Raw genomic sequence first — 24,809 nt, 5'->3', positions numbered from 1 at the left:
CCTTCTATTTTATTCTTTTTGTTTCTATTATTTTCTTTATTATTATTATCTATTCCTTTCTATTCTAATTAGAATTTATTCTATTTGAAATTCGGGTTTCAGAAAACAGTTATATTGTTGTATTCTTTCTAGCCTATTATTTTCTTTTCTATTCTATTCTTTTCTATTCAAATTTGAATGTATTCTATTTGAAATTCAAATTTTGGAAGATGGTTATATTCATTCTATTCTATTGTTTTATTCTATTCTTTTCTCTTCTATTCTAGTCAATTTGATTCTTTTATTTCCTATTTTATGCTAATCTATTCTATTCTAACTCAAAATTATTATTTTTGAATTTTGGGAAATAGTTATATTCTTTTTTATTTTATTCTATTTTTTCATTTTATTCTGTTCTTTTATTTTCTATTCTATTGGAATTAGAATTTATGCTATTCAAAATTTGAATTTTAGAAGAAGGTTATATTCTTTATATTTTATTCTATTACATTTTTTTCTATTCTTTTTCCTTCTTTTCTCTTCTATTTTATTCTTTTTGTTTCTATTCTTTTCTTTATTATTATTATCTATTCCTTTCTATTCGAATTAGAATTTATTCTATTTGAAATTCGGGTTTCAGAAAACGGTTATATTGTTATATTCTTTCTATCCTATTCTATTATTTTATTTTCTATTCTATTATTTTCTGTTCAAATTTGAATGTATTCTATTTGAAATTCAAATTTTGGAAGATGGTTATATTCATTGTATTCTATTGTTTTATTCTATTGTTTTATTCCATTCTTTTCTATTCTAGTCAATTCTATTCTTTTATTTTCTATTTTATTCTAATGTATTCTATTCTAATTAAAATTTATTATTTTGGAATTTTGGGAAATCATTATATTCTTTTCATTCTATTTTTTTTTTTTTTTATTCTATTCAAAATTTTTTCTATTCTCTATTTTTTTCTATTTTCTATACTCTCCCCAGAGAGCCTACCCCTTAAATCAGGGTCCCCAGAGAGCCTCCCCTTAAATCAGGGTCCCCAGAGAGCCTCCCCTTAAATCAGGGTCCCCAGAGAGCCCCCCCTTTACATCAGTGTCCCCAGAGAGCCCCCCCTTACATCAGTGTCCCCAGAGAGCCTGCCCCTTAAATCAGGGTCCCCGGCGCCCACTTATATCAGGGTTCCCAGAGAGCCTCCCCCTTAGATCAGGGTCCCCAGAGAGCCTCCCCTTTAAATCAGGGTCCCCAGACAGCCTCCCTTTAAATCAGGATCCCCAGAGAGCCTCCCCCTTGAATCAGGATCCCCAGACAGGCTCCCCTTAAATCAGGGTCCCCAGAGAGCCTCCCCCTTAAATCAGGGTCCCCAGAAAGCCTCCCTTTAAATCAGGGTCCCCAGAGAGCCTCCCCCTTAAATAAGGGTCCCCAGACAGCCTCCCCTTAAATCAGGGTCTCCAGAGAGCCTCCCCTTAAATCAGGGTCCCCAGAGAGCCTCCCCCTTAAATAAGGGTCCCCAGACAGCCTCCCTTTAAATCAGGATCCCCAGAGAGCCTCCCCCTTAAATCAGGATCCCCAGACAGGCTCCCCTTAAATCAAGGTCCCCAGAGAGCCTCCCCCTTAAATCAGGGTCCCCAGAGAGCCTCCCCTTAAATCAGGGTCCCCAGAGAGCCTCCCCCTTAAATCAGGGTCCCCAGACAGCCTCCCCTTAAATCAGGGTCTCCAGAGAGCCTCCCCCTTAAATCAGGGTCCCCAGAGAGCCTCCCACTTACATCAGGGTTCCCAGAGAGCCCCCCATTAACTCAGGGTCCCCAGACAGCCTCCCCTTAAATCAGGGTCACCAGAGAGCCTCCCACTTACATCAGGGTCCCCAGAAAGACCCCCCTTACATAAGGGTCCCCAGAGAGCCTCCCACTTACATCAGGGTCCCAGAGAGCCTCCCCCTTAAATCAGGGTCCCCAGAGAGCCCCCCCACTTACATCAAGGTCCCCAGAGAGCCTACCACTTACATCAGGCTGTCCAGAGAGCCTCCCCTCCCCTTGGGGACCCTGGCAGAGACTCGGGGCTATGGGCCCCAGATTCGGGGCTATCGCCCCAAAAGCCACCCCCTAGCGACGCCACTGGGTATGTCTATAATTGAAGAATCCATCATCACCAAGTTTACAATGTTTGAGGAGGAAAAAGGAAGAAGCCGGTTGGTACAGAACACCGGCCTGCCTGTTTTCCAGTTTGATGCAATCTGTGTAGACAGCCCTGTTTGACCTTTTGGCACATTCAGTGAAATACAGTCAGAGACAAAAGGAGGAATCAGGTAGCTGAAAATAACTTTGCCTGTCATGATTTGATGAGTCAGGAAAAATACAAACTGGGTAATTCCCGAGAACAAACTGGCTTGTCTTCTTTACAGTCTACGGGCCAAAGAGCACTACAGGAACTCCGGATATACAGACAGAGCAGCCAGAAATGCGTGTAACGTATTATTTATCGCAGGAAAAATTCCATGAAAGCCGGGGGCGTTTTTTCAGGACGTTGTACTCCACAAACCATTGACGCCAAACACAAGACATATCTTTAGCACATTTAGCGCACCCCCTAAGAGACCGCTGGTGAATTTGGTCCCATTTACCCCCTTTTAGGGCGCACACAGCCAGGCACACAACATTTTCTTCAGGGTCCCCCCCCCCAGACGTGAGGTAGGTTTTGTTACGAATTAAATTCAGACGAATATTCGTTTTTCGGAAATTTGGATGTAGCTGAATGGGAATAGTACCAAATTTAAACTAATCCGAAATTACGAAAAAAAGAAAAAATTCGGATGAAATTCCAATTCGAATAGTTTTTGAATACTTTTGGAATTCGAATAGCTACCCCCTTTTTATGGTGTATACAGCCAGGCACACAACATTTCCTTCATTCTTCCACTGGCTCAGAAAATAGTCTAGGGCAGAGGTGTAACTAGAACCTTCAAGCCCCCCCCCCCCCCTCCAGTGCAAAATACCATGAAGGGGTACCCCCTAGACATGTGTGGTTCGTTTTGTTACGAATTAAAATACGGAAAAAAATTATTTTTTCAGAAATTCAGATGTATCCGAATTTCCGAATTGGAATAGTACCGAATTTAAACTAATCCGAAATAACAGAAAAAAAAAAATCTGATGAAATTCCAATTCAAATCGTTTTCGAGAAAGAGAATAAAATAGAATAGAAAATAAAGGAATAGAATAGAATTTTTTTTCTACTTTACTTTATTCTGGTTGGAAATTGGAAAACTATTTGAATTCGAAAACTATTTGAAATAGATTCGGAAACGTTTCAAATGGATCCGAATTTGAAAAATTTTAAATTTGAATTTGAAAAATTCAAATGTATTCAAAAACGAATTAAAAACAAATTTATCTAAACTCATTTATGTAAAATAATGAATCGAAAGGAAACAAAACACATTTTTTCATTCTTCACATATCTAGTCCCCTCCGACCCACTGGTCTCCAGGCCCTTCCCTCCGAACTCAGGCCTCTTTACTCCCATCGTGGGCCCTTTATTACGACCCCACAGTGGGACCCTTTCACATGTGCACCCTTTCTGCCATCCTGGGAGCCCCCCTACGGTGATGGAACGCCAGGGCCTGGTCACAATTACGACCTTTGCAACCCTGGTAGTTCCGCCACTTGGTGAAAATACTGTGTCAGGGGATGGTTGGAATGCTCTGTAGTGTATCATGGGATAGGTGGAATGCTCTGTAGTGTATAATGGGCTGGGTGGAATGCTCTGTAGTGTATCATTGGATGGGTGGAATGCTCTGTAGTGTATCATGGGCTGGGTGGAATGCTCTGCAGTGTATCATGGGATGGGTGGAATGCTCTGAAGTGTATCAAGGGATGGGTGGAATGCTCTGCAGTGTATCATGGGATGGGTGGAATGCTCTGCAGTGTATCATGGGATGGGTGGAATGCTCTGGAGTGTATCAAGGGATGGGTGGGATGCTCTGCAGTGTATCATGGGATGGGTGGAATGCTCTGAAGTGTATCATGGGATGGGTGGAATGCTCTGCAGTTTATCATGGGATAGGTGGAATGCTCTGCAGTGTATCATGGGATGGGTGGAATGCTCTGAAGTGTATCAAGGGATGGGTGGAATGCTCTGAAGTGTATCATGGTATGGGTGGAATGCTCTGCAGTGTATCATGGGATGGGTGGAATTCTCTGAAGTGTATCATGGTATGGGTGGAATGCTCTGCAGTGTATCATGGGATAGGTGGAATGCTCTGCAGTGTATCATTGGATAGGTGGAATGATCTGCAGTGTATCATGGGATGGGTGGAATGCTCTGAAGTGTATCATGGTATGGGTGGAATGCTCTGCAGTGTATCATGGGATAGGTGGAATGCTCTGCAGTGTATCATGGGATAGGTGGAATGCTCTGCAGTGTATCATGGGATAGGTAGAATGCTCTGCAGTGTATCATGGGGTGGGTGGAATGCTCTGAAGTGTATCATGGTATGGGTGGAATGCTCTGCAGTGTATCATGGGATGGGTGGGATGCTCTGCAATGTACCATGGGATAGGTGGAATGCTCTGCAGTGTATCATGGGATGGGTGGAATGCTCTGAAGTGTATCATGGGATGGGTGGAATGCTCTGAAGTGTATCATGGTATGGGTGGAATGCTCTGCAGTGTATCATGGGATGGGTGGAATGCTCTGCAGTGTGTCATGGGATGGGTGGAATGCTCTGCAGTGTATCATGGGATGGGTGGAATGCTCTGCAGTGTGTCATGGGATGGGTGGAATGCTCTGCAGTGTGTCACACATTCTATGCATAAAGGTAAAGAAAACTAGTGCTCAACTGCTCATAAGTTTGCATACCCTGCCAGAATTTATGATTTTTTTGTCCATTTTTCAGAGAATATGAATGATAACATAAGAGCTTTTCTATCACTCGTGGTCAGTGTTTGGCTGAAGCCATTTATTGTCAATCAACTGTGTTTAGTCTTTTTAAAGCTGTAGGGATGGTATTGGCCAGGCGATGAGCGGTGCCCGCTTCCCTCCAGACATGACGCTTGGCCTTGAGGCCAAAGAGTTCAATCTTTGTTTCATCAGCCCAGAGAATTTTATTTCTCATGGTCTGAGGCCGCGCACACACGATCGGAATTTCGGCCAGCAAAAGACCGATGAGAGCTTTTCCTCGGAAAATGCGACCGTGTGTACGCTCCATCGGACTTTAGCTGGCCTATTTCCCCGCCAGCAAAAATTTGATAGCAGGTTCTCAATTTTCCCGATGGAAAAACTTTCTATCGGAAATTCCGATCATGTGTACGCAAATTCCGACGCGCAAAAACTCACGCATGCTCAGATTCAACTACGAGGCGGAAGCTATTGACTACTGAACTTCCTTTTTCTAGTCCCGTCGTACGTGTTGTACATCACCGCGTTCTTGTCGGTCGGAATTTGATGTGACCGCGTGTAGGCAAGACAGCTTGAGCAGAATTCCGACTGGAAAACCATCAGAGCTTTTTCCAACGAGAATTCCAATCGTCTGTACGCGGCATGAGAGTCCCTCAGGTGCCTTTTGGCAAACTCCGGGTGGGATGTCATGTGACTTTTACTGAGGAACGTTCTTCCGTCTGGCCACTCTACCATACAGGCCTGATTGGTGGAGTGCTGCGGAGATGGTCGTTCTTCTGGAAGGTTCTCCTCTCTCCACAGAGAAAGGTTGAGCTCTGTCCGAGTGACCATCAGGTCAAGTCCAACTTATATGTGTGATTATATGTCAGTATTACATTGTATATCCCTGTATGTTGCGGTCGTTCAGGTGCTTATCTAATAGTTTAATTGAAACTATCGATGCCCCCGCTGAGAACCACCGCCTGTGGAAGGAATTTCCACATCCTTTCCGCTCTTACAGTAAAGAACCCTCTACGTAGTTTAAGGTTAAACCTCTTTTCTTCTCATTTTAATGAGTGACCACGAGTCTTATTAAACTCCTTTAGCGAAAAAGTTTTCTCCCTATTGTGGGGTCACCAGTCCGGTATTTATACATTGTGGGGCCACCAGTCTGGTATTTATATATTGTGGGGTCACCAGTATGGTATTTGTATATTGTGGGGTCACCAGTCTGGTATTTATACATTGTGGGGTCACCAGTCCAGTATTTATACATTGTGGGGTCACCAGTCTGGTATTTATACATTGTGGGGTCACCAGTCCCGTATTTATACATTGTGGGTTCACCAGTCTGGTATTTATATATTGTGGGTCACCAGTACGGTATTTGTATATTGTGGGGTCACCAGTCTGAATTTATATATTGTGGGGTCACCAGTACGGTATTTGTATATTGTGGGGTCACCAGTCTGGTATTTATACATTGTGGGGTCACCAGTCTGGTATTTATATATTGTGGGGTCACCAGTCGGTATTTATACATTGTGGGGTCACCAGTCCGGTATTTATAGATTGTGGGGTCACCAGTCTGGTATTTATACATTGTGGGGTCACCAGTCTGCTATTTATACATTGTGGGGTCACCAGTCTGGTATTTATAGATTGTGGGGTCACCAGTCTGGTATTTATACATTGTGGGTCACCAGTCTGGTATTTATACATTGTGGGGGTCACCAGTCCGGATTTATACATTGTGGGGTCACCAGTCCGGTATTTATACATTGTGGGGTCACCAGTACGGTATTTATACATTGTGGGGTCACCAGTCCGGTATTTATACATTGTGGGGTCACCAGTACGGTATTTGTATAATGAAATCATATCCCCTCTCAAGCGTCTCTTCTCCAGAGAGAATAAGTTCAGTGCTCACAACCTTTTCTCATAACCAATATCCTCCAGACCCTTTATTTAGCTTTGTTTGCCCTTCTTTGTACTCGCTTCCATTTCCAGTACAATTCAATACAGGGGGGAATGGGGGAGCCCTGCTCGTTAGAGCTTACAATCTAGGAGGGAGGGTCAGGTTATACAAAAGGGTAATAGCTGTGGGGGGATGAGCTAATGGAGAAAATAGTGCAGTTGTTAGATGGAGGCAGGATAGGCTTCTCTGAGGAGGAAAGTTTTCAGGGATCGCCTAAAAGTGGATACATTTGGAGACATTCCTGACAGATTGGGGTAGGGATTCCAGAGGATGGAGAGGTCGGGGAAGTCCTGGAGGCGGATATGAGGGAGCTAGGGAGCAGGAGGTCTTCCGGAGGAACGAAGAATCCAATCAACTGAATTGACCACAAGTGGACTCCAATCTCCCCCCGATCTTTTCTATTTACTATCTGTGTGCAGAGCGCCTCCAGGTGGCCATCTTGTATTTTACAGAAAACGATGGCGGCTGCAGATTCAAAAGAAACAGGAGTTATTATTATTATACACAATTTATTTTTAATAACATTCAATCACAATATGACTTGTGTCACAGTTGTATATGCTAGATTTTTTTTTTTTTTGTTTTTGCTATTTTTTTTCCTATGACAGTGGAGTTACTCTTTCAAAAAAATATTATTTTTTTACTTTTTTTGGGCCATTTTTCCTCAGATAATAAAAAATAATCAGGAGAGATCCATAACAGTTTACCAACAAATGAGAGCCCGATTTTTCCTGAAAAGAAAAACGCGGAATAATCCACCTGGATGTAGAAAAAGTCGTTGTTGACGATCGGTGCAGATCTACGAACACGTGTCAAAGCTGCAACATTACGCTTAGGCAATAGGAATCTTTCACCCTTTGGTGTGAAGGGGTCAGCCGTATGGGGTCAAAAACAGGGGATCGATAATAATTGCAAATCAATAATCAATGAGATCAATAAAGTCCACACTGTCAGCTGTCATCCTCCAGGGACAGTACGGGCGGAGGAAAGAGCGGGGGTGACGGGAGATGTAGTTTCTACGCCCCATCCCTTTCTCTTCCGGGTTGTGTCGGAGATCAGAGCGAGCTGTGCGCTCCGAGCCTCGTTCCGGGAGAGCGGCCAGCCTAGTTCTTCAACAGTTACGCGGAAGATGAGAGAAGTGTAAGAGGCGCGGAGAGGATTACCGGAGAATAACAAACGGTGAGAACCCTCCCCCCCTCTCCTATATCTATAGGAGACTCTACACCTGGGGGGGGCAGTATAGAGGAAAATATAGAACCCCCCAATACATATCCAACTGCACCCCCATACCTGAATATACACCCCTTATATATATATATATATATATATATATAGACCCCCAATATATATATATTATATATATATATATATATATATATATATATATATATATACACTGTGTTTATATACAGTACCCCTAATATACACCCCCAATATATACACTGTATATACAGACCCCCCAATATACACCCTGTATTTATATACAGGACCCTGCAATATACACCCACCCAATATATACACAGTATTTATATACAGGACCCCCAATATATACACATTGTATTTACAGGACCCCCTAATATACACCCCCTAATATACACACTGTATTTATATACAGAACCCTGCAATATACATCCCCAATATACACACTGTGTGTACACCCCCAAACATATATACACACACTTCTCAGACCCTGCCCCCCCCCCAATATATAATATATATATATATATATATATATACACACACACGTCTCTTCAGACCCTGCCCCCCCCCCCAATATATAGACACACACTTATCAGACCCTGCCCCCCCAATATATATTATATATATATATATATATATATATATATATATATATATATATATATATATATATACATATACACACACTTCTCTTCACACCCTGCCCCCCCCCCCCCCCCAATATATATATACACACACTTGTCAGGCCCTCTCCCCATAAAAAATAAAAATGATATATACACAAACACATCTCAAAAGCAACCAGCAGATTGTATAGAATACGGACAACTTTAAAGGGGTTGTAAAGACTTCCCGTTTTTTAACTTTCTATGCATTCTATTCATGTGAAAATTTCCGTGCAGCAGTTGGTGTCACTTCACCCGAATTTCCGGCATTCCTGGAGGGTGGGGTCACCTCCTGTCATCTCACGTTCTGTGTACACAGTTCTTCTCTGACACGCCCCCTCCTGGGACTGACTCCTCCCCCCTCCCTCACATAACAAACCCGTCTGTGTACATTGATCTGTCAGATCTCCTCTCACCTTGGCCCCGGGAACGCTGCAACCAAGTGAGTCCTTCTCCTTATTTACCTTACCGGCTATGTCCTGACACAACACCTCCTTTACCTGTCACATGGGGGGGGGGGGATTAGAACACCTGCGGGGGTTTTGGTGTCATCTGGGGCTCTGTCATGGCTTGTTTACAATCACTCTTACCAACACCAATCGCTGCTGCTCCAATCGCTACTACACTGATTGCTGATACACCGATCACTATTCCAATCGCTACTACACCGATCACTATTCCAATCGCTACTACACCGATCACTATTCCAATCGCTACTACACCGATCACTATTCCAATCGCTACTACACCGATCACTATTCCAATCGCTACTACACCGATCACTATTCCAATCGCTACTACACCGATCACTATTCCAATCGCTACTACACCGATCACTATTCCAATCGCTACTGCACCGATCACTATTCCAATCGCTACTGCACCGATCACTATTCCAATCGCTACTGCACCGATCACTATTCCAATCGCTACTGCACCGATCACTATTCCAATCGCTACTGCACCGGTCACTATTCCAATCGCTACTGCACCGGTCACTATTCCAATCGCTACTGCACCGGTCACTATTCCAATCGCTACTACACCGGTCACTATTCCAATCGCTACTGCACCGGTCACTACTCCAATCACAGATTGCTACTACACTGATCACTACTCCAATTGCTACTGCACCGATCCCAGATCAATACATGTGTGGACACTTCAATCTTCATACGGCATTAAAAACAAAACAAAAAATGCACATATAAGTGCTCTTTAACAACTTGACCTCCGGAAGATTTACTCCCCTTCATGACCAGGCCATTTTTTGCGATACGGCACTGCATTACTTTAACTGACAATTGCGCGGTCGTGCGACGCTGTACCCAAACAAAATTGATGTCCTTTTTTTTTTTTCCCCCTCACACATAGAGCTTTCTTTTGGTGGTATTTGATCACCTCTGCGTTTTTTATAAACAAAAAAAAGCGTCAATTTAAAAAAAACATTTACTTACTGCTATAAAACACATCCAATTAAAAAATCAAATTTCTTCATAAATTTAGGTCAATATATAGTCTAGAGGTTGCGCCGAAACCGAAAATAACAGTTTTTAAAAAAAATATTTGTTTTTATATATAATTGTATCTTATTCAACTTTTTAATTAATATCATCAATTTTAAATGAATATTAATTTACTGGCACCTTTAGTGCAAGAAATATAGATAAAAAAATGCATCCCTAAATTCTATGTATGTCATCACACTGGTCTGTTTTGCTTCCATTGTTGTGTTAAAAATCCTGCTTGCTTTATATTTAGTCAGTTATAAAAAAAAAAAAAAAAAACGCACCTCCCCGTTGAAATGCATTGAAAACGCAGCAAGAACGCATCATTAACGCACCCATGTTAGATTTTGATGTTTTTGAGTCACTTGAACTATGAAAAACAAACTATAAGCACGGTAAAATCGCTGCAAAATCACGTGAATTTTTGCAGCTTTTTCTCGCCTGCAAAATGCCGATAACGCCATTTTCGGCCGATATGTTTTGGCAGCCAAAATTTCAGTGCATCTCTAATGTATTCTTACATGTTTTTGTTAAAAAAATGAAATAAAAAATAAAAAAAAAATTCAATTTAAGTGTATATTGATTGGTCTGCTCAAAACTTATAGTGTCTACAAACAGTTATTTTTTTTATTTTTTTTTACTAGCAATGGCGGAAACCAGCGACTTATTGCAGGACTGCGACATTGCAGCAGACAAATCGGAGTGACACTTTGTGGGAACCAGTTACACTAAAGGCGCTTTCACACTGGTGCGTCGATGGGATAGCAACGCTTTTCTGCCGCTAGTGGGCTAGCGGCCGATGGAGGGATTAATAACGCCCGCAAAGTGTTACTGCCGAATCGATTTGCCCGCGATTCAGCAGCGCTGCCCGTTGATTTCAATGGGCAGGGGCGCTTTAGTGTATGCGCCCCAAAGATGCAGCTTGCAGGACTTTATTTTTTATTTTATTTTATTTTTTTTTAACGTCCCGCAGTGTGGAAGTACTCAGGCTTTCACATTGGAGAGGCGCTTTACAGGCGCTATTTTTAGCACTAAAACGCATGTAAAGCGCCTCAGTATGAAAGTAGCCTAATATAGTGATCATTGCTAAAAATATGCCACTGTCACTGTACTAATGACACTTGCTGGGAAGGGGTTAACATCAGGGGTGGTTAAGGGGGTAAATGTGTTCCTAGCCACTGTTTTACTACAGTGTGGGGGAGGCGCTTTTACTAGAGGAAGACATGGATCCATGGTCTTGCTTTGCAGAGACATTTTTTTACTAGTAATGGCGGCGGTCAACGATTTTTTTTTTTTTTTTGTGACTGTGACATTATGGCAGACACGTCGGACATTTTTGACACATTTTTGGGACCACTGTCATTTATACAGCAATCACTGCTATATAAATGCAGTGATTCCTGTGTAAATGACACTGGCAGTGAAGGGGTTAACCAGTGGGTGGCAGTGTAGGGGTTAAGTGTTCCTAGGGGTGTGTTACTGTCAGGGGCTGGGCTTTCTTTTAGTGAACACTGATCTCTGCTCCAATCACATGGAGCAGAGATCAGCGTCACTTGTTGCTAGGCAGAACAGGGAGATGCTGTTTACAATGGCATTTCCCAGTTCAGCCGCCCCGTGAGACCCCCCTCACTTAAACAGCCATTTAAGATTGGACATACCTGTACGCCAATATGCCTGTCCGTGCCATTCTGCCGACGTACATCGGCGTGCGCTGGTTGGGAAGTGGTTAAGGATTAGACCCCCCTGTCAGTTTTTATTCCTGTTTGTGCCCTTGTTGGAGAGGTTCACCCTCTCTATTTGTCTTGTTTACCATTATCGATAAAAGAAAATACCACATTTTTGGGTTGTCCCCAAAAATGTCAGAGGGGGAAATAGTCCAGTGGGGACACTAGTTCTGGGGGGTCTCCAAGGGATCCCCTTAATTTTCAGGGATTTCCTCTCACTTCTTTTTGGCTATGGGACAGGAAGTGAAGAAAAATGTCGGCAATAGGACACAGATGGCGAAAGGGGGGGAAAAAAAAACACCTTACAGGGGTTATACCCCTCCCTTGCTCTATCCAAAATGAAGAAAAAGTTTTGCCTATAGTTCTACTTTAACATTTTTACAGCCGTATAAATAAAGCATTATAATTCTGCGTTTCTGATGCATTTTCAATGCTTTCTTTCTCTCCTCCTTTTTTCCTGGGTTTTTGTTTTATGTAATGCGTTTTAGATGCAACCCCCGTGCATTTTTAATTTTTTTATGTGGTTTGCCACATTCCAGTACAGTTCTACTTCTTTTCTTTTTATTTATTTTTCCTCTGCCCTGAAACTGCATTGGTGTGAACTATGTTATTGGAACCCATTTAACCACTTTGGCTTCGGAAACTTTCTTATATTCACCGACCGACACAGCTCCTCTCTGTAACTAAATGGGTTTGTTAGCCTGCCACTAGGAGAACTAGGCAAAATTGTAACGCAATACACAGAACTTTCAGTACCGCCCCAGGGGGCGGACCTTGTGCTAACAACCCTCCCTGCTGCCCTAGCAGACTCAGTTTTATTTTGCCTAGTGAAGGAGAATGACCTAGGAACCCTGTGGGCCCTTTAGTCCATTTTTTTTGATGCAGGATTTATACTTTTGCACAAGATGAAAGATCCTGGGATCTTCTATCAATTGCCGGCTGGGTGACAGGCTGGTTAAGTTATCCTTGTATTCCCTCCAGTCCGGCCATCGAGCGTGTGCAGGTCGCAGCTAAGGCTTGGCAGGCCATGACATACCTCAGCTCCAGAGGTGGTCGGTGAGCTTCAATGCTCCAGGGTATACATATGAGTGGGCTACTGATGTCTGGATTACAGTATACCAGGCCAGCAGCCACCCTGTAACTGCGCAGGAGTGGGTCTGTGATGGAATGTCTCCCAGCTCTTCAGGACTGGTAAGTACGGCTCTCCCTCCCTCGGGGGGTTGAGCAGCTGGGCATTCCCTGGGAGGTCGATTCAGGGGCCACCTCACCTCCTTCTCTTCTCTCCCACCTCCCTATCTTCCATCCTCCCCCCATACCCCCCCCCGGCTGCATGTGCTGCGGGCGGTGTGTGTATGGGGATCGCTGGGCCTCTCACCTGTAGGGGGTCTGCGTGGCTAGCGATGGTCCTGGTCCCGGTGTGGGGGGGTCCTAAAAGGTGTCTGTGGAGGTATTTTTGATGGTTGAAGACTGTGCTGTTCTGGGATTTTTCTTGTCACCGCATGGTGCTGTCCGGCAGCCATTCTGGCAGAGCAGGTTCCCCTTGTGAGCCTCAGCGGCCATTTTCTATGGGATTTTCCTATTAGTTGCATTGGCGGCCATTTTTTTTTTTTTTTTGAAGCCCGAGTGCTCTTTTCACCGCAGTTCTCTTGTGGCAGCATGCCATGTGCTATCACATGCTGTTTCCTGTGTCCACTGTGTGTACAGGATGCTGGATGGCCATTCCCTGAACGCTGGTGCAAGCTCTGCAGATCGTTTCACCACTCTTTTCTACAGCTGCTGCTGGCACAGTTTCTTCACTCTGCAACTGGGTAACCTACTGGGGACTACAGGCACGGCTAGTAACCATCACGGAACAACCCCAGGGTGGTGAGTTCGGCACTAGGAACAACCTCCCCCCGCCGGCGGTGGCAGCAGGAGGGTGGGACCTTCACTGTCCTAAGTCCCCTTTCAGGTGGCAGACAGGGTAGGGTCAGCATGGCTTCAGAAACTGGTGTTTCTTCCCCCGAAATCCAGGCTATGGCAACCGAGTCACCTGCGGATAGCGCAGTGCCCATGGACACCCTGACAAATTGAGAGCGATCGGGCTGTGTCTCCACACGTGGTCGATGTGTCTTCAGGGGCGTCCGACCAGGATACAGTCAGACAACGCCACAGCTGCGGTGTACATAAATCACCAAGGGGGAACAAGAAGCTCAGCCTCTGCTCAGGAGGTCGCTCACATACTTCGGTGGGCAGAGCGACACGTTCCGGCCCTGTCAGCCATTTACATCTCGGGGGGGGGGGTGGGGGTGGGGGGGATTGGCAGGCGGACTATCTGTGTCGACAGATGCTGGACCCAGGAGAATGGGCATTGAATCCGGAGATATTCAGGCGGTTGTACCTGAAATTGGGCACACCAGATGTGGATCTATTGGCCTCCCGCCTCAATCGGAAGGTGCAGAGATTCGTGTCTAGGACAAGAGATCCGTGGGCAGACGTGCTGGTGGCTTCATGGGTTCAGTACCAGCTGATCTACGCCTTTCCTCCGCTAAAACTGTTGCCACGCCTGCTGCGCAGAGTGGAAGCAGAGGGGATCCCAGTAATCCTGGTGGCCCCAGATTGGCCTCAGCGGCCCTGGTACGCAGACCTGGTGCGTCTGGTAGTAGACGCTCCCTGGCGGATGCTGCTGCGAGAGTACCTCCTATCTCAAGGGCCAATCTTTCACCCTCCTTTACCATCGCTGGCTTTAACGGCATGGCTATTGAGAGCCAGGTGCTGAGGAACCGGGGTCTGTCGGACTCAGTGATTCCAACTATGTTAAGGGTGTGAAAAGCTTCACAGGAGATATACCATCATACCTGGAAGGCCTATATCTCCATGTGTGAGGAGAATGGGTGGCATCCGCACTCCTTTTCTATATCTAGGATCCTGCTGTCTGTTCAGCAGGGTGTAGACGATTAGGGGGCAAATTTCAGCTCTGGCTGTCTTTTTCCAGCGACCCCCCCCCCCCCCAGCGTCTCACTCATTACCTTTGTTCAGGGGGTACGACATGTAGTCCCTCCGGCGCGCCCACCGTTACCTCCGTAGGATTTGAACCTGGTGTCGGTGCTTCAAAAACCGCTGTTTGAGAATATCAGGGAGATTCCCTTGTTGACCCTTTCACAGAAGGTGGTTTTCCTAGTGGCCATAACATCGGCCAGGAGGGTTTCGGAGTTGGTGGCCTTGTCCTGCAAATCGCCTTATCTGGTCATCCACAGGGATAAGGTGGTGTTGCGTCCGCAACCGTCCTTTCTACCAAATGTGGTCTCGGCCTTTCATATCAATGAGAACATTGTATTACCATTGTTGTGTCCTAAGCCGAAGCACCCCAAAGAGGTGGCCCTTCACGCTATCAACGTGGTTAGGGCTCTAAAAGTGTATTTGTCTGCCACAGCTCCCTTTCGGAAGTCAGACTCGCTGTTGGTTTCGGTGGCTGGCCCAAAGAAGGGTATGGCGGTCTCGTCGGCCGCCATTTCTAGGTGGATCAGACCAATTGTAGTACAAGCCTATGCCGTGAAGGGCCAGGTGCCCCCCTTTCCAGTCACGGCCCACTCTACAAGAGCAATCGGAACGTCTTGAGCCTTTCCGACACCAAGCGTCTGTCGCTCAGGTGTGTAAGACGGCGACCTGGTCGTCTGTCCATACGTTAACCAAGTTCTACAAGGTAGACGTCAGTGCATCGGCTGACGCCTGTTTTGGCCGCAAAGTTTTGCAGGCGGCCGTGTAGTTGCAATTGAGTGTTTTTTTTTTTTTTTTCCTGGTTTTTCGATTAAAAACGCAGTACTATTTGTTAATGCACTGTTGCATTACTTCCGCATAAAGTTTGCGGTGTTGGGGATCTCTCCTGTTGAGAATGCCTGGTTATGGCGGTGTGTTTTTCCGTACACTGCTGTTTTTTTGTGGGTTTAGTTTCACTAGTTCCCACTTGCCATGGTGGATGAAGTTTTAATGCTGTTTTTCCCACCCCTCGTTTTGGCACTGCTTGGGGACGTCCCATTTAGTTACAGAGAGGAGCTGTGTCAGCCGGTGAATATAAGAGAAAATAGGATTTTTGTACTCACCGTAAAATCCTTTTCTCTGTAATTCACCGACCGACACAGCTCCCACCCCTCCTTTTCTCTACGTCAGGGGTCTCAAACTGGCGGCCCTCCAGCTGTTGCAAAACTACAAGTCCCATCATGCCTCTGCCTGTGGGAGTCACACTTGTAACTGTCAGCCTTGCAATGCCTCATGGGACTTGTAGTTTCTCAACAGCTGGAGGGCCACCAGTTTGAGACCCCTGATCTACGTTATACTGCTTGTTGATGTACTGGGTCTGCTGGGGCAGCAGGGAGGGTTGTTAGCACGGGGCCCGTCCCCCGGGACGGTACTGAAAGTTCTGTGTATTGTTACAATTTTGCCTAGTTCTCCTAGTGGCAGGCTAACAAACCCATTTAGTTACAGAGAGGCGCTGTGTCAGTCGGTGAATTACAGAGAAAAGGATTTTACAGTGAGTACAAAAATCCTATTTTTACCCCCCCCCCCCCCCTCATGACCATGCAATTTTTTGCTATGCGACTCTGCGATACTTTAACTGTTAATTGCGCGGCCATACAATGCTGTACTCAAATGAAATGTGTGATTTTTTTCTCACACAAATAGAGCTTTTTTTTTTTTTGGTGTAATTTGATGCACTTCTATTTAATTTTTTTGTTTTTTGCTATATTTTACGAATTTTTTCTCGGTTTAGGTCATTTTATGTATTCCTCTACATATTTTTGGTAAAAAAAACTTGCAATGGCGTATATTGATTGGTTTGCACAAATGTTAGTGTCTACAAAATAGGGGATAGATTTATAGCATTTTTATTTATTTTTTCCTAATGATGGCGGTGATCTAAGATATTTATTGGGACTGCGACGTTGTGGCGGACGCTTTTGGTAACATTGGCATTTATACAGTGATCGGTGCTATAAAAATGCACTGATTCCTGTACAAATGTCACGCTGGCAGGGAAGGGGTTAACACTAGGGGGCGATCAAATGGCTGTGTTCCCTAGTGTGTGTTCTAACTGTAGGGGGAGGGCTCTGACCTAGAAGAAGTGAGAGATCGTGGTTCCTAGCTATTAGGAACACTCGATCTGTCACTCCTCTCAGAACAGGGATTTGTGTATTTACACACACACTTCTGTGTTCTGTGTCTCTCGTGCTTTGGTCGCGATGACCGCCGGCCACGAGCGATCACGTCACCCCCCCCCCCCACAGTGCAGCGGGTGCACGCATGCTATCCCGATCCCGCGAGCCGACGTATAGCTACAACGGTTCGCGGGATCAGTATAATAGTAGTATAATGACGGCGGCTAGTCGGCAAGCGGTTAATAAAATCATAGCAGGTTGCGTTGGGGACATTTGTTTTAAAACTGGATGAAGACTAAGGTCTCCTGACAGCACTGAAGGCTGATTGATGGGTGTCGGACAGGGTAGGTATAGAAAAGACCGGGTTGGGGGAGTGGTTTATGTCGACCGCTATTAAAATCTAATAGAAGTTCCAGCCGTTCCCTACTTGATCTAAACCTAAAAAGAAGGAACGGTTTTGGCTGGAGTCGGGTTTATAGTTAGAGGAGTTTCCATTTGAAAAAAAATAAAAATAAAAAGTCATCAGCTACAAATACTGCAGCTGCTGACTTTTAATAATCGGACACTTACCTGTTCCAGGGTCCAGCGATGGGGGGTCGAAGTTCCGCTCGTCTCCCCACCCCCCCCCCCCTTCCGCTCGGCGCACCCGGCATTGCAACTGTGGGCCCCCGGATGTGGCTTCACAGCCGGGCACCCACTGCGCATGTGGCTCAGCGCGCTGTGATTGGCCATGCAGTCATCTGGGTCACGTGTCCCAGATGACTGACAGGAGGGAGGGGGCAGAGCTCAGCCCTTCCTGCGCCGAGGAGAAGTGGTGTCACCAGCCCTGGCACTGAAGGAGGCAGACTACGAGTGACCCCCTAGCAACAGGCGTTTAGACGTAAGTTAAAGAGGAAGTAAACCCTGATGGGTTTACTTCCTCTTTCATTCCCTGCAAAGGTAAAGCATAATGGGCTACTATGCATCGCATAGTAGTCCATTATGTGTCACTTACCTGACACAGGAGCCAGCAAAGTCACCGCTGTCCCCTGTAGTTCCGAGCGTCCATCTTCTTGGTGGGTCCCGCTGCTCCGGCGCTGTGATTCGCCGGAGCAGCGATGACGTCACTCTCGCGCATGCGCACGGGAGCCGACACTCGCGGCATATCGCTGCGATCTGCGGCTTACCCAGTGCGCCTGCGCGCCGCTGTCTACGGCGCATGCACCGTAGACAGCGGTGGCTGTCTTCAGGTAAATATTTCCTAAACCGTATAGGTTTAGGAGATATTTCTTGGACCTACAGGTAAGCCTTAATCTAGGCTTACCTGTAGGTCAAAGTGGTTTGTAAGGGTTTACAACAACTTAAAAAATAGATTTTTTTTTGGGGGGGAATTTTAATAATGGATGTAACTGTCAGTGGCTTGCAATGCCTCATGGGACTTGTAGTTTTTCAGCAGCTGGAGGGCCTCAGGTTGAGCACCCATGGTCTACTCCATTGCAATCTCGTTTCACGTGTTACCGAATAGTTTGACCCGAATAACGAAACTTTTTTTTTTTTTTTTTTACTGACTTTCTCAGGTCTGCAGCACCCAAGATGAAAAGTGTTCCTGGATGAGAAAGGACAGGGATGGCCAGAGTCCCGGGAAGAAACAAGGAAGACAATGACCCCCCCACAGAGGTGGTGGACGAGTTCACCTTCCCTGGAAATCAACAACAACTGCTGAAGGATAGCCAAGCCCAGGTCAAGATTCTGTTCCCGGTGGTGTTCACAGTATTACAGTCCTGGCAAAATGTCTATGACCTCCAAGCGGAACAGAAGGTGTCGGAGAGAATATGGGTGCAGCTTAAAGGCAAACAGGAGGTTGTGCACAAAGCCAAGGTATGGCGACAAGATATGTTTGTGCCTTCCATGGTGGACCAAATTGTAATTGGAGAAAGTAGATGATCAATGCATTTTAGACCCCATTCATGCTTGTGCAACTTGTCATGCGATGTTGATCATCAAAGTCTCATGACAAGTTGTACCCCATGTTTTACTATAACTAGAGGTCGACCGATATGGGTTTTTCTCTGGCTGATGCCGATATTTAGATATCGCAGCGGCCGATGGCTGATATATGATGCTGAAATCTTTGGGGGGCCAATAGGATATATATATATTATTAATAATTATTATTATTTTTTTTTTCTCCCCTTCATTTCATAAAATCTAACCGACCCCTTTCACACTGGGGCATTTTTCTGGCACTTTTGGGCTAAAAATAGCGCCTGTGAAGTGCCTGCAAAACGGCTCCCCTGCAGTCTGTGTGGAAGCCTGAGTGCTTTCACACTGAGGCGATGCGCTGGCAGGACGTTAAAGTCCTGACTTTTTTTTTTTTTTCTTTGAATGGGCACCACTGCCGAAGTGCCTGCAATGTGATTTGGCAGCGGCGCTTCACTGGCACGTTTTAAAACCCCTTCCTCGGCTGCTAGCTGGATTATAAGTGCCCCGCTAGAAGCCGAATAGCGCCGCTAAAATGACGGTAAAGCGCCTCTAAAACTAGCAGCATTTTACTGTCAACGCCTGCCCGCTCCAGTGTGAAAGCAACCTTAAGTAATAAGTGATACAGAGAATTTCTTGCATTTAAACATTTATTAAACAAAACAAACCTCCAATCAGTTCACTTGTATGTATAATTTTAGATTTAAAAAACAAAACAAAAAAAAAACTATATATTAAATACACAAAAACAGGTAATCAAAACTTTTGGATGGAAAAAAAAATGGGCTAACTTTTTTACTGTTTTATTTGTATTTTTTCCCCAAAAATTGCGTTTGAATGACCTCTGCGCAAATACCGTGTGACATAAACTATTACAGAAGTCTTTTGCAAGTCGCGCTGAAGATGTAATCGGCCTTTTTTAACAGCACAATCGGTCCATGCTGATTAAACGCCAAATATCGGCTCCCCTGCAGTCTGTGTGGAAGCCTGAGTGCTTTCACACTGAGGCGACGCGCTGGCAGGACGTTAAAGTCCTGACTTTTTTTTTTTTTTTTCTTTGAATGGGCACCACTGCCGAAGTGCCTGCAATGTGATTTGGCAGCGGCGCTTCACTGGCACGTTTAAAACCCCTTCCTCGGCTGCTAGCTGGATTATAAGTGCCCCGCTAGAAGCCGAATAGCGCCGCTAAAATGACGGTAAAGCGCCTCTAAAACTAGCAGCATTTTACTGTCAACGCCTGCCCGCTCCAGTGTGAAAGCAGCCTTAAGTAATAAGTGATACAGAGAATTTCTTGCATTTAAACATTTATTAAACAAAACAAACCTCCAATCAGTTCACTTGTATGTATAATTTTAGATTTAAAAAACAAAACAAAAAAAAAACTATATATTAAATACACAAAAACAGGTAATCAAAACTTTTGGATGGAAAAAAAAATGGGCTAACTTTTTTACTGTTTTATTTGTATTTTTTCCCCAAAAATTGCGTTTGAATGACCTCTGCGCAAATACCGTGTGACATAAACTATTACAGAAGTCTTTTGCAAGTCGCACTGAAGATGTAATCGGCCTTTTTTAACAGCACAATCGGTCCATGCTGATTAAACGCCAAATATCGGTCGACCTCTAATGATAACCATATATATATATATATATATATATGTGCACTTAAAAGTTGCAGCGACTTCAAAGTAGTTCATGCACCTCTTTTGGTCTGACTTCCATGCAACTTGAGGGCCACAGACTTCAATGTTAACCCTCAAAAGTAAAAAAAAAAATAAAACCTCACAATGCAACAGTGGGTCCAACAAGTTGCATCCAAGTCGCACCCAAAACATTTCAAAGTCGCACAAGTGTGAATGGCGCCTCAGTATTTTGTAGGTTGGATAGTATTTTACATCCATACGTTGTACTCCTGAAGAATATTATTATTTTTTGTACAGGTACTTGTATAGTGCCGCCAATTTATGCAACACTTTACACATCACATACACTTTTCACATCAATCACTGCCCTCAAGAGCTTACAATCTAAGGTCCCTTACTCGCATTCATACATACACATACTAAAGCCAATTTAGACTGGAGCCTGTTAAAGAGGAAGTAAACCCTCCTGCACAAATAAAAATAAAAACAGGCCCTGCAAGATAAAGGCATAATGAGCTAGTATGCATAGCATACTAGCTCTTTATGAATTACTTACTCGAGATCGAATCCTTTCTCCCCCTCAGGCCGCCAACATGTCGCCCGGGGCTTGCTTCCAGGTATCACGGCTCTGGCGCTGTGATTGCCCGGAGCCGCGATGACGTCACTCCCGCGCATGCAGGCATGCCTGTAGTTTAAAGTGGTTGTAAAGGGTTTACAACCACTTTAAAGACCAGGTCTCTCTTTTTCTGACACAGTGTTTACAAGTTAAAAAAAACAATTTTTACTAGAAAATTACTTGGGCCCCCCTAGAGAATAAAATGATGCTCATTACAATACTTTCTGTCACACTGTGTTTGCGCAGCGGTCTTACAAGCGCTTTTTTTTTTTTTGTTGAAAAAATGCACCTTTTTTAACAAAAAAACAAGACAGCAAGAAAGATAATGTTACGCCGAGTAAATTGATACCCAACGTGTCAGGCTTCAAAATTGCTCTCACTCGTGGAATGGCGACAAACTGTTACCCTTAAAAATCTCCATAGGCTATGTTTAAATAATTCTGCAGAATTATTGCTCTCGCGCTAACGATTGCGGAGATACCTCACATGTGTGGTTTAACAACCATTTTCATATGCGGGCGCTACTCATGTATGCGTTCGCTTCTGCGAGCAAGCTCGTCGGGACAGAGTGCTTTAAAAAAAAAAAAAATTATTATATATATCATTTTTATTTTTTTTTCCTCACATTTGCGGAGGTATTCGGCCGCTATCAGCTGAAAAAGGTTTAAAACCACCCGCAAATTGCTTTTGCCAGCGGTATAGCCATGCTGCCCCATTGATTTCAATGGGCAGGAGCGGTGGAGAGGTCCAGGCATGTGGGCGGATCGCAATCTTTCCTAGTCCTGGAACCGCCTCTGTGATGTCAGTGGACTTCAGCCCCCTGTCTGCTGAAAACGGGTCACAGGAATGCAGAACAAACTGCACTCCTGTGATCCACAGGAGAAGTACAGCCAAACGAGCTTTCCCCGCACTTCTTCTTTTCAAAGGATAAGTTCACCTTTGGGAACATGTTACATGTTCCATCTGTTTTTTAGGGTTGAACATGTAATATGTTCCCAATGCTGCAGCCACTGCCTGATTTCACCCTAGGCCTTTTTTTTTTATTTTTTTTTACCTGCAAAATATGTGCATTTATTTAAAAGTGAACTTCTCCTTTTTTTTTTAAGGATTTGTAGGACACAATATATTTGTTTTCAGGATGAATACAACTTCCTTACGTTGAATGCAACCAATAGGAAAAAAAAGGTCTGCCTAATATAGTATAAAAATCCCCGCCATGCCACCCTTCTAGGTGGCAAGGAGGACCTGTCTAAATGGGTTTCTATTTACAGCGACTGGTTCACAGTTTGCAAATATGACAGAAGTGGGGAATGTCGCAGCTGCATATTTCTCACGTTCCCCATTGGATTACCCAGAGCCGGATTGCTCACTGCTTGTTTAGCTTATTGCAGCTTGTCAACGGCTCGTTTCTCTGTGACAAATTAGGTGAGGCTATGCTGAACATGTGTGACAAGGCAGGCAGCAGCTGTGACATCATTGTCCTCAGTCTGGTGACAGGTGGATTTGTCACCTTCTGCGTGCGGGTGTGGTGGTGTGTGTGTGTGTGTGTGTGTGTGTGTGTGTGTGTGTGTGTGTGTGTGTGTGTGTGTGTGTGTGTGTGTGTGTGTTTTTTTTTTTTTTTATTATTATTATTATTATTATTATTATTATTATTATTATTATTTATTTATTTATTTATTTATTTTTAAAGAGTAACTCTCTCTACTTTTGTTGCAAAAAGTAAATAAAAATTTATATAGAACAAACAAACAAAACCTTCCCCTCCTGGCTGATATATACACATTGCAGGGATTATAACATTCTGCAGAAATAGCTGTTTGTTTCTATGTGTCCATGTGTGAAGTGGATGGGAGTATGACCAAAAAAACAAATACATTTTTTTATATATATATAGTGTGTGTGTGTGTGTGTGTATATATATATAATTATTTTGTCACACTCCCATCCACTTTACATATGGGCACAGAGAAACAAACAGCTATTTCTACAGAACAAAAGATAGGAACCTGCAAGTACATTTTTATTATAATCCCAATCTGCAATGTGCATAGATCAGCCGGGGGGTATTTTTTTTTTTTTTGTTTTTTTTTTTTTTTCAACAAATGTAGAGTTGGGTTTTTTTAGCTTTTTTTTTTTTTGCTGCTTAAGAATGCAACTCCATGTAATTCAATGGGCTCATACACACCATGGCGTTTTTGAGCGGTAACAGGCATGGTCGTTTTTAAGCTCCAAAAAAAAACCAAGGACCAGCGCCTTCAGAGGCTCCAGCGCTAGAGCTTTTTTCACGCTGATGCCGAAAAAAGCTTTTTATTTCACTCATTAAAATGCAAATCGATGTATAACTTTTTATTATTTTTTTTTTTTTTTTTTATGCGTTTTTCTGGATATTTTTGTTCTTTCTCTCATTGTGTGTGTGTGTGTGTGTGTGTGTGTGTGTATATGGGTCCTTGCTATGGAGTTGAAACATAATACACTTGTAAAATTGGCCGTATTTTAATATTGATGCACACAGCCACGTGGATTTGCTGATCTGCATCATATGCGTGTGACAAGGCGCGGTGTTTTGGAAAGCCCTGACCGCACACAATGAGGAAGTCTATTATAGCCGAGTCACTGGTATACAGGAAGTCTTTGTGCTCTTGTGGTAGAACGAAGAGAAGTGTGTGCTAATAGGTTGCTACAGTTGGGAAAATCCACCGGGCGCCTCCCTGGATTGTGTGAGAATTTTCTATAATGAAATGCCTTTTCATTGAACATGGTGGAACAACAAAGCAACAAATGAACTTCTGCTTTTTGTTCCCTTTTTTGGTCTTTTAAAATCCGGCTCCATAATGGTAATAATTCTGAATGAGTGACTTGTATAGCGATACCTATGCGAACCAAATCGCCTCAGGGTGTCCGTCTGGGTGTAGCACAGTCTTTTTTACCCCTTAGGGTCCCGACACGCTCACAAATATATTCAGATACACATACTTGGGCCCTTTTTTTTTTTTTTCTTCTTTCTTTCTTTTCTTTTTTTCTTTCTTTTCTTTAGACAGGATCTAATTAACCTACCGGCATCTCTTTGGAGTGTGGGAGGAAACCGGAGAAAACCCCACACAGGCACATGCAAACTCCAGGCAGGTGATGTCCTGGTCGGGATTTGAACCAGTGACCCTATTGCTGCTAGTTGAAAGTGCTACCCACTACACCACTGTCGCACGTTTTTGACATATGAACACCAGTGCAGTGCAGTGTCATCATATAACTGGTGTAGGGGGGACAGTATGGGGGACACTGACTGCTGGTGACAGTATGTAAAAACTTTTTTTTTTTTTCCCCATACGGTCACCGGAGCAGCACAGTGTTACCATAGTGACACTGTACTACTCTGGAGAGGTGATCAGGATTTTTATAAAAAAAAATTACAAATTTTTCTTTACTTTGTGACTGCTTTTTTTTTTTTTTTTTTTTTATTACTGGTTTTCATTAATTTACAGCCATTCTTTGAGTATTATTGTGATTAGCTGTGATTTGGCCACA

The 24,809-nt window shown here is 44.0% G+C and overlaps 1 protein-coding gene across 1 annotated transcript in view; it reads left to right on the top strand.

Annotated features, from left to right (window-relative positions):
* The first annotated feature begins 7,886 nt into the window (after window positions 1-7,886).
* The window catches only part of N4BP1 (NEDD4 binding protein 1), a 43,097-nt gene continuing 26,174 nt past the window's right edge, over window positions 7,887-24,809 (top strand). The window contains exons 1-2 of the mRNA XM_077451742.1: window positions 7,887-8,017; window positions 18,624-18,937. Of these exons, the coding sequence (XP_077307868.1) occupies window positions 18,673-18,937 (265 nt within the window). The 5' untranslated portion in view covers window positions 7,887-8,017; window positions 18,624-18,672. The remainder of the gene's footprint in view (window positions 8,018-18,623; window positions 18,938-24,809) is intronic.

The sequence above is a fragment of the Lithobates pipiens genome, unplaced genomic scaffold (genome assembly GCF_037356315.1).
Source record: "Lithobates pipiens isolate NorthernLeopardFrog02 unplaced genomic scaffold, aLitPip1_a1.2 Scaffold_10, whole genome shotgun sequence".
Taxonomy (NCBI): domain Eukaryota; kingdom Metazoa; phylum Chordata; class Amphibia; order Anura; family Ranidae; genus Lithobates; species Lithobates pipiens.
This window is presented reverse-complemented; position numbering and strand designations above follow the sequence as displayed.